The 14796-nt window shown below is 40.1% G+C and overlaps 1 protein-coding gene across 2 annotated transcripts in view; it reads left to right on the forward strand.

Moving 5' to 3' along the window:
- The window catches only part of CASP8 (caspase 8), a 30379-nt gene that overhangs the window by 5106 nt on the left and 10477 nt on the right, over positions 1–14796 (forward strand). For both annotated transcript variants that reach the window (XM_024757378.1, XM_024757379.1), the window contains exons 3-6: positions 4795–5132; positions 8579–8684; positions 9551–9689; positions 9800–9844. In XM_024757378.1, the coding sequence (XP_024613146.1) occupies positions 4828–5132; positions 8579–8684; positions 9551–9689; positions 9800–9844 (595 nt within the window). In that variant the 5' untranslated portion in view covers positions 4795–4827. The remainder of the gene's footprint in view (positions 1–4794; positions 5133–8578; positions 8685–9550; positions 9690–9799; positions 9845–14796) is intronic.

The following is a 14796-nucleotide window of genomic DNA, read 5'->3' on the forward strand; positions in this document are numbered from 1 at the left end:
GGGGAGGGCCCCAAAAGGAGAGGCCCCCAGAACAAAAAAAAAAAAAAAAAAAAAAAAAAGAAAAAAAAAAAAAAAAAATAATCGGAGGTATGCATGGAGATTTGCATTTTAAGGTCATCCTAAATGTAGTCAGAGACTGGTTAGATAAATTCTTGCCCATTCACATGATTAGATGCCTTACAGATTTAAAAATCCATGCTGCAGAAGAAAAAATAAAGACATCAAGATGTACTTATAACATTATCAGTGGAAAAGTCCACGTATACCTCAGAAATATGGTGTTTAAATATGAGGGAAAATATATATGCGTAAAATATTCGGTAGGAAGGACAGTAAGATTATTAGGCATTTATCTTTGTTTTTTATTTTACTTTAATTTTTTAAAAGTTGAAGTATAGTTGATTTACAATGTTGTGTTAATTTCTGCTATACAACAAAGTGATTCAGAAATACATATATATACATTCTTTTTCTAATATTCTCTTCCATTATGGTTTGTCATAGGATATTGAATATAGGTCTCTATGCTATACATAAACACTTACATCTGTTAACCCAACCTCTGACTACATCCCTGCCCCAACCCCCTCCCCCTTGGCAACCACAGGTCTGTTTCTGTTTCAGATAGATTCATTTATGTCATATTTTAGATTCCACATATAAGTGATATCATATGGTATTTGTCGTTCTCTTTCTGACTTACTTCACTTAGTATGATAATCTCTAGTTGCATCCATGTTGCTGCAAATGGCATTATTTCATTCTTTTTTATAGCTGAGTAATATTTCATTGTATATATGTACCACAGCTTCTTTATCCATTTCTCTGTCAATGGATATTTAGGTTGCTTCCATGTCTTGGCTATTGTGAATAGTGCTGCTATGAACATAGGGGTGCATGTATCGCTTTGGATTAGAGTTTTGTCTAGATATATGTCCAGGAGTGGGATTGCTGGATCATATGGTAATTCTATTTTTAGTTTTCTGAGGAACCTCCATACTGTTTTCCATAGTGACTTTACCAACTTACATTTCCACCAACAGTGTAGGAGGGTGCCTTTTTCTTCACACTCTTTCTAGCATTTGTTATTTGTAGAGTTTTTAATGATGGCCATTCTGATCAGTGTGAGGTGATACCTCACTGTAGTTTTTATTTGCATCTCTCTAATAATTAACGATGTTGAGCATCTTTTCAAATGTGACTATTGGCCATTTGTCTTTCTTCTTTGGAGAAACGTCTCTTTGGGTCTTCTGCCTATTTTTTGATTCGGTTGTTTGTTTTTTGTTGTTGATTTTATGAGCTGTTTATATATTTTGCAAATTAAGCCCTTGTCAGTTGCATCATTTGCAAATATTTTCTCCCATTCTGTAGGTTGTCTTTTCATTTCGTTTTTGGTTTCCTTTGCTGTGCAAAAGCTTGTAAGTTTGATTAGGTCCCATTTGTTAATTTTTGTTTTTATTTCTATTGCCTTGGGAGACTGACCTAAGAAAATATTGGTATGATTTACATCAGAGAATGTTTTGATTAGGCATTTAATCTTTGGATGATAGAATTATAGGTAATTTGTATTCTCCTTTTTATCTTTCCTGTATTTTCTAAAAGGAATACAATAAGCATTGTTATCATTAGAAAGAAAATAATTGCAGAGGGGAAAAAAGGAGCTTCTGCTTTCATTTGATTCTTTGGTTGATTTTATTCTGTAAAATGATATTTTAGCAAGGGTTAGAACTTACTGGAAGATTTAAGGACACTGGACCTAATGGTTTTAAACAGGGCTGGACCCAGTTCTGATCCTTTCCAGTTTCATATACTGGAATAAAAATAGTTATTTAAATAGAGATTTTAAGTACATGTATATTTAGGGTAATAAAATGGTAAAGATTTACACAGTGCAAAGAGTATAGAATGTAAAGCAAGTCTCTTCCTGTCCACCCCCAGACTTCTAGCTCCTCTCCTCTCAGGCAACCACTGAAGCAGCTTCCTGTGTATTTTCTTCAAAGATCTGTGAATACAAAATCTAGGCAGTTTGTGAGTTTGGTTTGTCTCTTTCCAGAATTTCCTTTTCTTTTATTTTCTGCTTTAATATATATGTCTGTAATCACTGAAAATCTAATTATGTTGTTTGAGTATTTCTAAAAAGTAGATGTATGATTTTGGTTATATTGCAACTTGCTATTTTCACTGTCATAATAACGTATCTTGAATATCTATCCATTTTAATTTCAGAAGTTGGAGTGCATTTTCTTAACTGCTGAATAATATTCTGTAGGATGATTATGCTTTAGTTAATTTAGCCATTCCTTTATTGGAGGACATTTGGGATGTTTCTGGTTGTTCGGGTTATATATCGGGCTGTGGTGAGACTCCATGTACAAACCCTGTTGAGCACGTGTGTGTCTATGGAGTGTGATTTAAGGAATGAACTTGCTAGTTTGTTCCCTTGAATGTCTAGAGGTTTTGTTTGTTGAACTTTGAACGTATGCTTTTAGGTGCAGCCCAAATATTTAAGGTATCTTTCCTATATAAAAGTATTTTCATGATAATTGATTGCTTTTGCAGTGAATAATCTAGGCTCTGCAGCCTTTGTGAATCCAGTGTAAAACAAGATGTATCTTTCTAAGACACTGTTCCTCCAGTTTCCTAATCAAGAAAACTTGTCTAAACAATAATGTCAGCTCTAGATTAAAAGGGAGAAAAAAAGTTTTGCCCATAATTCCAATTCTAAGAAGGAAATAATCAGAGGTATGCACAGGATATATGAAGAAAACTCTCAGTGAAATATTATTTTTAATAGTAAAGGAACAGAAAATTGCTTAAAATAAATGTTGATATCTCCACATGCTGGAAATCAAGAAATATTAAAAATATGCCAAAGAAGAATATTTATGGTAAGGGTAAATGTTCATTCTAAATATTAAGTGGGTATAAAAAAAATACAGATGTACACGCTTGGATGTGCAACCTGATTCTAATTTTTATATAAATGTGTATTTGTGTGTATGTGATGTATGATAATGATAACCATGACCATGTTATCATTTATTGCATTTTCAATTTTTAACGAAAAAAAAACCCACCCCAGTGTTCTGTAATCAGGATTGGGGGGAAGTAATCAGGATTGTTTTTTTTAAAAAATACTGTTTCACTTTATTTTAATTAATTAATTATTTATTTTTATTTTTGGCTGCATTGGGTCTTCGTTGCTGCGCATGGGCTTTCTCTAGTTGCAGCGAGTGAAGGCTACTCTTTGTTGCGGTGCCAGGGCTTCTTATTGTGGTGGCTTCTCTTGTTACAGAGCACGGGCTCTAGGCGCACGGGCTTCAGTAGTTGTGGCACGAGGGCTCAGTAGTTGTGGCGCATGGGCTTAGTTGCTCTGCAGCATGTGATATCTTCCTGGACCAGGGCTCGAACCCATGTCCCCTGTGTTGGCAGGCAGATTCTTAACTTCTGAGTCACCAGGGAAGTCCCAGAAAAGGTGTTTTTAAAAAGAAAAACTAAAAGCTTCAAAGTCTTTTGGGCCACTTTTTTAAAATATTAAAGTTTACCTTAATGTTTCTATTTTAACATCAGAGGTACAAAATACACAGGTCCTGGTTCACGCCATCACCCCTCAAGTGATAGGATTTGTGGTTTCATCTGAGAATGTCAGTGAATGCAGTGAGCTTAAAAATTTAGGAGCCTTGGGGCTTCCCTGGTGGCGCAGTGGTTGAGAGTCCGCCTGCCGGTGCAGGGGACACGGGTTCGTGCCCCGGTCCGGGAGGATCCCACATGCCGCGGAGCGCCTGGGCCCGTGAGCCATGGCTGCTGAGCCTGCGCGTCCGGAGCCTGTGCTCCGCAATGGGAGAGGCCACAACAGTGAGAGGCCCGCGTACCGCAAAAAAACAAAAAAAAAAAAAGAGAGAGGGCAGTGTTTCAGGAAACCCCAGACAACCTTCATACAAGAAGCCCCAGGTCTGGGGTTTCTCTTGGTTCCGTTTCCAGTCTTGGGTTCTTGTCCAGCTGTGGGTGCCTGTCCTGAGGCCCTTGGGGGAGAGCACTGCATCGTGTCCTGCCACCATTGTTTCCATTAGACCACGTGACTTCTCCCACCTCCAACCCTTCCAATCTGTCCTCCACACTTTATTTTTTTTTTTTTAATTTAATTTTTATTTTATATTGGAGTAGTTTCTGGTGTGAAGCAAAGTGATTCAGTTATACATCTACATATGTCCCCCACACTTTAAATGTTAATCCCTAATTAGATGACGTCACACTCATGTTTACAATCCTTTCTTGGTTTCCCATTATATCCAGGAGAGAGCCTGACCCCCTTGACCCATCGTATGAGGCCCTTTATAACAGCTCCCGGCCACAGCTCCATCCCTTTGTCTCACCACTCCCTCTTCCAGACCCTTCGTGGTTACTTTATTGAGCTCCCTTTGCCTGCCTGAACTGACTTGAACGTTCTTGCCTCCAACTTTTGCATAAATTATTTCCTTCAAAAATTGTCCTTCACCATCTCCTCCCCAAAGGTGAATTCCCTCCAGGAAGCCCTTCTCCCAGGCTGAGTTAAGTCTCTTTCCTCTATATTTCTACTGTGCCCTGGTCACAACTCTCTGACCACTGGCTAGTTTGTAAATCTACCTTCCAAAACAGTAAGCTACTTGAGAGTGGGAACCTGTTTGTTCGCTTTCTTGCCTGTATCCACAGCATAATGTCTGGCATATAGTAGATGTAATAGCATTTGATGAAGGAACAAATCAGTAAGTGGTAGTTTTCTTCCTCATCTGAACATAACATTGTATTTTAACCTAGGTAACAACTACATTCTCCTAACGCTTGATCAGCATGAATTTCAACAGATGTCTGTATAATATTGGGGAACAGCTGGACAGTGAAGACCTGGCTGCCCTCAAGTTCCTGAGCCTGGACTACATTCCACATAGGAAGCAGGAACCCATCAAGGATGCGTTGGTGCTATTCCAGAGGCTCCAAGAAAAGAGAATGTTGGAGGAAAGCAACCTGTCCTTCTTGAAGGAGCTGCTTTTCCGAATGAAAAGACTGGATCTGCTGCTCACCTACCTGGACACCAGTGAGGAGGAGATGGAGAGGGAGCTTCAGATGCCGGGCAGGGCCCAGATCTCTGCCTATAGGTGGGGAAAACCTCCATGGTGTGGAACTGGGATGTGTGGGTTGAATGGGCACATCTTTATGGGCAGGGCTGATGCTGTTTGTAGGTTGTCTGTATGGTGTGACTTTGGAGCCTTTGGGAAGATGTCCCACCACAGTCAGATTAAGAAATTTAGAGACTTTATGTAGAATTCAGAGAAAAATATACTAAAACCATAAAATAAAATTTTCTTTCCAAGGTGAAACATTACCTATAGGTATGCCAAAATCCAAATAGACACTTTTTAAACGTTCTAACTCTCTCTGTTACATATCCGTTATCTTGATGCCTCTGCTTTGCTGATGCCCATACCATGCACTTCTTTGCCTATTATTGAATAAAGCATCGCTACTTCCCACCTGAGACCCCCTCCCACCTACTTCTGGATGACTATGAAATTCTCAGCAGGGTTTTAGGCTTTTATTCCATACCTTAAGACTTGTGTTACCAAGTTCTTAAGTGAGCTGTGTGTTGCCAGTCATGCTGGATTGGCCAGGCCAGACCCCTGCATTGAGTGCTTTTTTGTTTAGGGTATAAGATAACCATTTTAAATCTATGCCTGGCCATCTGGAAACCCCCATTGTAATAACCGATCATTGTAAGGTTAAACAGCTTCCACAGTTTTACTTCATAAGCCATCCTGTAACGCCCAATGACTGCTTAATCCCTGTGACCCCCAGATGCTGTCAGAACAGCAGTGGCTTGGGCTGTCTGTCCTGCCAAAGGCTTAACACAGTAGAGAAGTTAATTCCTTATAGTTCTGGAGGCTAGAGGCTAAAATTGAGGTGTCAACAGGATTGATTCCTTTTTAGAGGCTCTGAGGGAGAATCTGTTTCATGATCCTCTCCTAGCTTCAGGTAGTTGCAGGCAGTCCTTGGTGTTCCTTGTCTTACGGATGTATCACTTCAATCTCTGCCTCTTTCTTCACCTTGTCTTCTCCGCTGTGAATCTGTGTCTTAATTTCCCTCTTCTTTTAAAGACACCAACCATTGGATTAGGGCCACCCTAATCTAGTATGATCTTATCTTGGCAAGATTACATCGACAAAGACCATTTTCCCAAGTAAAATCACTTTTACACGTTCCAAGTGGATGTGAATTTGGAAGGAGAGTGGGGAAGGATACTATTCAATACTGGGTAACTTTGGTTCAACAGAATTGTGAAGTCCTTGTAATGAATTTTTTTTCATTAAGGCATCAATTAATCATAAAAACAACAACCCCATAATTAGGAAAGCTAGAGGGCCTCATCTTGTGTCCCCTGTCTTGGTCTTTTGAAGGTTGCACTCCTGCCATGTGAGCAAAACCAAGGCAACTTCCAGTGCAGACAATGACGTGGGCCTCTCTGTTGGAGGGTTACGAGTGTGTAACAAGGGCAGGATCTGTCTGTTAAAATCTTCAACATGTTAGCTTGGGAACAAAAGGGTCAGCACAAGTAAAATCTCCTGCTTGTTTATCATTGTTGAATATCAAGTAAGAAAAAAAAATGCTAGTGTGGCCACTTTCCATTTATAAGATATTTAAAATTTCAAATTATCATTGCTACCTATAAAATTAGTACCTTATAAACTATCCAGATTTATTTCTGGACAACGATGGTACAAGAAAGCCAGTAGTTTTCATTAATGAGGAACGTCGAAGGGCAAAATACCTTGTGATAAAGTTAAAAGGGGAGGTAGCTTTTGATTGGACCCAATCTTGGTCAAACTGAGAGAGTTTTAGAGAAATACTTCTAGGGTAGAGATTCCATGAGAAGAAGGATGAAGCAGGTGATAATACTGAGTAACTTCTGTTTCTACACTACAGTTGATCATTGAACAACATGGGGGTTAGGGATGTGGACCCTCTGCACAAAAATCCACTTATAACTTACAGTCGATCCTCCATATCTTAGGTTCCACATTTGTGGGTTCGACCAACCGCAGACTGTGTAGTACTGTATTATGTATTTATGTATTTATTTATTTTGGCGGTACGCAGGCCTCTCACTGTTGTGGCCTCTCCCGTTGTGGAGCACAGGCTCCAGACGCACAGGCTCAGTGGCCATGGCTCACGGACCCAGCCGCTCCGCAGCATGTGGGATCTTCCCAGATTGGGGCACGAACCCGTGTCCCCTGCATCGGCAGGTGGACTCTCAACCACTGCGCCACCAGGGAAGCCCTGTATTACGTATTTATTGAAAAAAATCTGTACATAAGTGGACCCGCGCACTTCAAACCTGTGTTGCTCAAGGGTCAACCATGTTTTTATTTTTAGAATTTTAATTTTCTAATTTACTTTTGAAGTTAACATGTTTTTGTATTAAAGTTATTTTCCTTTGCACCATCATAGTAAAAGGTTTGCCGACTTATAAAACTTTCCTTTGTTCATTCAACAAGCATATCCCAAGAGCCTAGCATAATTTAGGAAATAATAATGCCTGTCATGTTTGAACACTTAGTGTGTTGCCAAAGGTTGGTTTAAGTGCTTCAGGTAAACTTATTCATGTAATCCTCAACACCTCCCAGAGGGGTAAATAGAGTATTATCTACAATCTACAGATGAGGGGGAAAAATTGTGTAACATGTCTAAAGCCACACAGCTCATGGATGGTGGATCCAAGTTTCCAACACCAGGAGTCTGGGTCCCCTGCACTTAAACACTGTATCTCATGACCCTCTAGGCTTATGGAAACCAAAAGGGCACTGATCCCATTCTCAGGGAACTTGGACAGCTTCATAAACAGAAAGTTATATGTGTTACTCTTCTGGCGATGCACAGGCAGGTACAGCGGGGTGAATAAAGCCTTGAGGACAGTCAGGCAGTGCTTGAACTGTTGGTGGATGAGTGGTTGTCTGCAGACGGACAAGGGGATAGGGGTGGGAGGAGGCCCAGCATAACAGGGTGAGGGGCAGGGCACCTGGGTGTGTTTGGAGAGGAGATGGGGGGACAGCAGTAAGGAGCATCCAGAGATGAGGAGACAGGCTGGGCTCAGTTCACAAAAGCCTGTACTCCAGAAGGAGGTGTTTGGCCTTCCTACTGAAGGTAGCGGCTGGGAGAACACTGACTAGTTTTAATTGAGGAATTCCATCTGATTTGCATTTTGAAAAGCATGATATCCAAAATCAAAGCTTTTTTTCTATTGCAACAAGATCTTGATTTTATAGCGAAGGACAAAGGAAAAACACAATTCATTTAACTGGAATTAACTGAAAGTCAAAGTTGGAGAACTTTAAATTCTGTTAAGAGTGGGATAGTTGGGCCTGAGCCATTTGTCTTCAGTGTCACTACACCAGCCTCTTTCCAAGGACTCAACTCATAAATGATGTCATTATCTGGCTTTATTTTAAAGGGAGGCCATAGGAATCAAGTCCACTGTGACCCGGATGGGAAATCGGTTGGGAAATCATTTAAAAAAATATTTCTAAAGTGTTTCTGTTTCCCACTTCAGGGTCATGCTTTTTCAGATTTCAGAAGATGTGAACAAACTGGAATTGAAGGACTTCAAGTTTTTTTTGAGCCAGGAGATCGCCAAATGTAAGCTGGATGATGACATGGTAAGACCTGGTGTCTGACCGAGGTTTAGTCCTGAGGGGGAGTCAGCCAGTGGGGATTTCTGAGACTAAAGAGAGCACTTGTCAGTAAAAGCAACATGAATTCTCACTTTTTAACTGGGGAGAAGAAGAATGCTGTCAGGCATGAGTGCTGTAGATATGATGCCTCTGTATACTGTGAAGTGCTGCTCACATTAATTACCAGGAACAAGGCAGAGTGAGGAGCAAGGGGAGAAGGCTGGTGTGGAGGCACAGGCAATGTGGAGACCTTGCAGAGCCAGGAGAGACGGTGGTGGGCCTGAGATCGTTTCCCCACTTCTGCAGTCTCTGAAACAACCTGGGACCTGGAACTCTGTGTGTGTGTGTGTGTGTGTGTGTGTGTGTGTGTGTGTGTGTTGTGATGTAATGTTGTATGTGTGTGTGCTTGTCTGTGTGTGTGTGTTATGGGGACACTCAGCCTGGAGATGATCAGGTGGCAGAGGCAATGGAGGGTGTGAGGCAGTCCCCAGGGCTGTTGCCATAGGGACCAGGCTGTCACATCTCAGCCATGCACTCGGGCTGCTTCACTGTCTTCACATAAAATGTCCACAGGCAGTTTCAGCACAGGGCCTAGGCCTGGGGACTAGGTGACATCTGATGTGACTTCTCCTGTGTCTTCTTATTTCTATCTTTCTGGGCCAGAAATCATGAATTGCCTCCCTAATAATCTACTGATTGGCTTTATAAGACCAGGATGTCCTCTCAGGAGGGTTGGCTTGGGAAGCTAGGGTGGGTGCTTAGTTTGGAGAGAGTGGAAGCAAAAAAAAAAGTTAATCTAAAAGCCAATATGTCTCCATCTAGTCTTCCAACTTGATTTCTCCTCCCTCTAGACCTTGCTTGATATTTTCATAGAGATGGAGAAGAGGGTCATCCTAGGGGAAAGAAACTTGGACACCCTGAAAAAAATCTGTGAGCAAATCAACAAGAGCTTGCTGAAGAAAATCAACGATTATGAAGAACTAAGCAGAGGTATAAATAACCTGAGAGCTGTGGATCAACAAAATGTAGTCTTAAGTGGACAGACTCCTCTATGTCACAGCAGTTTCTAATCAAATATGTGTGTTTCTTTTTAAATTCAGAGCAAAGAATGAGCCTTGGAAGAGGTCCAGATGAATTTTCAAACGGTAATACTTGCAGATATGTTTTCGAGGTTTATTTAGTTAATTTACTTCCTGATAGCCTCATTGCCTCCTCTCCACAACCTTCTACCACATCTGCATTTTGTTTTTAATTGAGGTAGAGTTGTTTTACAATGTTGTGTTAGTTTCAGTGAATTGAAGTAGAGTTCCCTGTGCTATAGAGCAGGTCCTCATTAGTTATTTATTTCCTACCTATTAGTGTATATATGTCAATCCCGATCTCCCAATTCTTTCCACCCCCCGTTTTCCCCCTTGGTGTCCATACGTTTGTTCTCTATGTCTGTGTCTCTACTTCTGCCTTGCAAACCAGTTCATCTGTATCATTTTTTCTAGATTCCACATATGTGTGTTAAATATATGATATTTGTTTTTCTCTTTCTGACTTACTTCACTCTGTATGACAGTCTCTAGGTCCATCCACGTCTCTGCAAATGACCCAATTTCATTCCTTTTTGTAGGCTGAGTAATATTCCATTGTATATATGTACCATGTCTTCTTTATCCATTTGTCTGTTGATGGGCATTGACATTGCTTCCATGACCTGGCTATCGTAAATAGTGCTGCAATGAATATCAAGGTGCATGTGTCTTTTTTTTAAATAAAATTTATTGATTTATTTTTGGCTGTGTTGGGTCTTTGTTGCTGCACATAGGCTTTCTCTAGCTGTGGCAAGTAAGGGCTACTCTTCGTTGCTGCATGTGGGCTTCTTAGTGCGGTGACTTCTCTTGTTGCAAAGCACGGGCTCTAGGTGCGCGGGCTTCAGTAGTTGAGGCTTGTGGGCTCTAGAGTGCAGGCTCAGTAGTTGTGGCACACAGGTTTAGTTGCTCTGCCACATGTGGGATCATCCAGGACCAGGGCTCGAACCTGTGTCCCCTGCATTGTCAGGTGGATTCTAAACCACTGTGCCACCAGGGAAGTCCGCATGTGTCTTTTTGAATTAAGGCTTTCGCTGGGTATATGCCCGGTAGTGGGATTTCTGGGTCATATGCTAATTCTATTTTTAGTTTTTTAAGGAACCTCCATACTGTTCTCCATAGTGACTGTATCAACTTACATTCCCACCAACAGTGCGAGAGGGTTCTCTTTTCTCCATACCCTCTCCAGCATTTATTGCTTGTAGATTTTTTGATGATGGCCACTCTGACAGGTGTGAGGTGATCCCTCATTGTAGTTGTGATTTGCGTTTCTCTAGTGATTAGTGATGTTGAGCATCCTTTCATTTGTTTGTTGGCAATCTGTATATCTTCTTTGGAGAAATGTTTATTTAGGCCTTCTGCCCATTTTCGATTGGGTTGTTTGTTTTTTTGATATTGAGCTGCAGGAACTGCTTGCTTGTATATTTTGGAGATTAATCCTTTGTCAGTTGCTTCATTTCCAAATATTTTCTCCCTTTCTGAGGGTTGTCTTTTTGTCTTGTTTATGTTTTCCTTTGTTGTGCAAGAGCTTTTCAATTTCATTAGGTCCCATTTGTTTATTTTTGTTTTTATTTCCATTTCTCTAAGAGGTGGGTCAAAAAGGATCTTGCTGTAATTTATGTCATAGAGTGTTCTGCCTATGTTTTCCTTTAAGAGTTTGACAGTGTCTGGCCTTACATTTAGGTGTTTAATCCATTTTGAGTTTATTTTTGTGTATCATGTTAGGGAGTGTTCTAATTTCATTCTTTTACAAGTAGCTGTCCAGTTTTGCCAGCATCACTTATTGAAGAGACTGTCTTTTCTCCATTGTATATCCTTGCCTCCTCTGTCATAGAGTAATTGACCAAAGGTGTGTGGGTTTATCTCTGGGCTTTTTATCCTGTTCCATTGATCTATGTTTGTTTTTGTGCCACTACCATGCTGTCTTGATTACTGTAGCTTTGTAGTATAGTCTGAAGTCAGGGAGTCTGATTCTTCCAGCTCCATTTTTTTTTTTTAAGACGATGTTGGGTGTAGGAGTTTATTAATTAATTAATTAATTTTTGCTGTGTTGGGTCTTTGTTTCTGTGTGAGGGCTTTCTCTAGTTGTGGCAAGCGGAGGCCACTCTTCATTGCGGTGCGCGGGGCTCTCACTATCGTGGCCTCTCTTGTTGCGGAGCACAGGCTCCAGATGTGCAGGCTCAGTAGTTGTGGCTCACGGACCCAGTTGCTCCGCAGCATGTGGGATCCTCCCAGACCAGGGCTCGACCCGTGTCCCGCATATTAGCAGGCAGATTCTCAATCACTGCACCAGCAGGGAAGCCCCATTTTTTTTTTTTTTTCTCAAGATTGCTTTGGCTATTCAGGGTCTTTTGTGTCTCCATACAAATTTTAAGATTTTTTGTTCTAGTTCTGTGAAAAATGCCATTGGCAATTTGATAGGGATTGCATTGAATCTGTAGATTGCTTTGGGTAGTATAGTCATTTTTGCAATATTGATTTCCCAATCAAAGAACATGGTATATCTCTCCATCTGTTTGTGTCATCTTTGATTTCTTTCATCAGTATCCTGTAGTTTTCTGAGTACAGGTTTTTTACCTCCTTAGGTAGGTTTATTCCTAGGTATTTTATTCTTTTTGTTGCAATGGTGAATGGGATTGTTTCCTTAATTTCTCTTTCTGATCTTTCATTGTTAGTGTATAGAATGCAAGAGATTTCTGTGCATTAATTTTGTATCCTGCAACTTTACCAGATTCATTGTTTAGCTCTAGTAGTTTTCTGGTGGCATCTTTAGGATTCTCTATGTATGGTATCATGTCATCTGCAAACAGTGACAGTTTTACTTCTTCTTTTCCAATTTTTATTCCTTTTATTTCCTTTTCTTCTCTGATTGCCATGGCTAGGACTTCCAAAACTATGTTCAATAATAGTGGTGAGGGCTTCCCTGGTGGCGCAGTGGTTGAGAGTCCGCCTGCCAATGCAGGGGACACGGGTTCGTGCCCTGGTACGGGAAGATCTCACATGCCACGGAGCGGCTGCGCCCGTGAGCCATGGCTGCTGAGCCTGCGCGTCCGGAGCCTGTGCTCCACAACGGGAGAGGCCACAACAGTGAGAGGCCCATGTACCACAAAAAAAACCCCAAAACAAAAACAAACAAACTAAAAAAATATTGGTGAGACTGGACATCCTTGTCTTGTTCCTTATCTTAGAGGAAATGCTTTCAGTTTTTCACCATTGAGAATGATGTTTGCTGTGGGTTTGTCATATATGGCCTTCATTATGCTGAGGTAGGTTCCCCCTGTGCCCACTTTCTGGAGAGTTCTTTTAATCATAAATGGGTGTTGAATTTTCTCAAAAGCTTTTTCTGCATCTATTGAGATGATCATATGGTGTTTCTTCTTCAGTTTGTTAATATGGTGTACACATTGATTGATTTGTGTATATTGAAGAATCCTTGCATCCCTGGGATCAGTCCCACTTGATCATGGTGTATGATCCTTTAAATGTGTTGTTGGATTCTGTTTGCTAGTATTTTGTTGAGGATTTTTGCATCTACATTCATCAGTGATGTTGGTCTGTAATTTTCTTTTTTTGTGATATCTTTGTCTGGTTTTGGCATCAGGGTGATGGTGGCCTTGTAGAATAAGTTTTGGAATGTTCCTTCCTCTGCAGTTTTTTGGAAGAGTTTGAGAAGGATGGGTGTTAGCTCTTCTCTAAATGTTTGATAGAATTCACCTGTGAAGCCATCTGGTCCTGGACTTTTGTTTGTTGGAAGATTTTTAATCACAGTTTCAATTCCATTACTTGTGATTGGTCTGTTTATATTTTCTATTTCTACCTGGTTCAGTCTTGGAAGGTTATACCTTTCTAAGAATTTGTCCATTTCTTCCAGGTTGTCTACTTTATTGGCATAGAGTTGCTTGTAGTAGTCCCCTAGGCTACTTTTTATTTCTGCAGTGTCTGTTGTGACTTCTTTTTCATTTGTAATTTTATTGATTTGAGTTCTCTCCCTTGTTTTCTTGATGAGACTGGCTAAAGGTTTATCAATTTTGTATATCTTCTCAAAGAACAAGATTTTAGTTTTATTGATCTTTGCTATTGCTTTCTTTGTTTCTATTTCATTTGTTTCTGCTCTGATCGTTATACTTTCTTTCCTTCTACTAACTTTGGGGTCTTTTTGTTGTTGTTCTTCTTCTTTCTCTAGTTCCTTTAGGTGTAAGTTTAGATTGTTTATTTGAGATTTTTCTTGTTTCTTGAGGTAGGATTGTATTGCTATAAAGTTCCCTCTTAGAACTGCTTTTGCTGCATCCCATAGGTTTTGGGCCGTCGTGTTTTTTGTCATTTATCTCTAGGTATTTTTTAATTTCCTCTTTGATTTCTTCAGTGATCTCTTGGTTATTTAGTAGCATATTGTTTAGCCTCCATGTGTTTGTGTTTTTTACAGGTTTTTTCCTCTAATTGATTTCTAATTTCATAGCATTGTGATTGGAAAAGATGCTTGATATGATTTCAATTTTCTTACATTTACCAAGGCTTGATTTGTGACCCAAGATATGATCTATACTGGAGAATGTTCCATGTGCACTTGAGAAGAAAGTGTAATCTGCTGTTTTCAGATGGAATGTCCTGTAAATATCAATTAAATCTATCTGGTCTATTTTGTCATTTAAAGCTTGTGTTTCCTTATTTATTTTCTGTCTGGATGATCTGTTAAGTGAGGTGTTAAAGTCCCCCACCTTTATTGTGTTACTGTTGATTTCCCCTTTTTATAGCTGTTAGCATTTGCCTTATGTATTGAGGTGCTCCTATCTTGGGTGCATATATATTTATAATTGTTATATCTTCTTCCTGGATTGATCCCTTGATCACTGTGTAGTTTCCTTCTTTGTGTCTTGTAACATTCTTTATTTTAAAGTCTATTTTATCTGTTATGAGTATTGCTACCCCAGCTTTCTTTTGATTTCCATTTGCATGGAATATCTTTTTCTATCACTTCACTTTCAGTCTGTATGTGTCCCTAAGTCTGAAGTGGGTCTCTTGTA

This window comes from Neophocaena asiaeorientalis, unplaced genomic scaffold (assembly GCF_003031525.2).
Source record: "Neophocaena asiaeorientalis asiaeorientalis breed wild unplaced genomic scaffold, Neophocaena_asiaeorientalis_V1.1 scaffold246, whole genome shotgun sequence".
NCBI classification, from domain to species: Eukaryota; Metazoa; Chordata; class Mammalia; order Artiodactyla; family Phocoenidae; genus Neophocaena; species Neophocaena asiaeorientalis.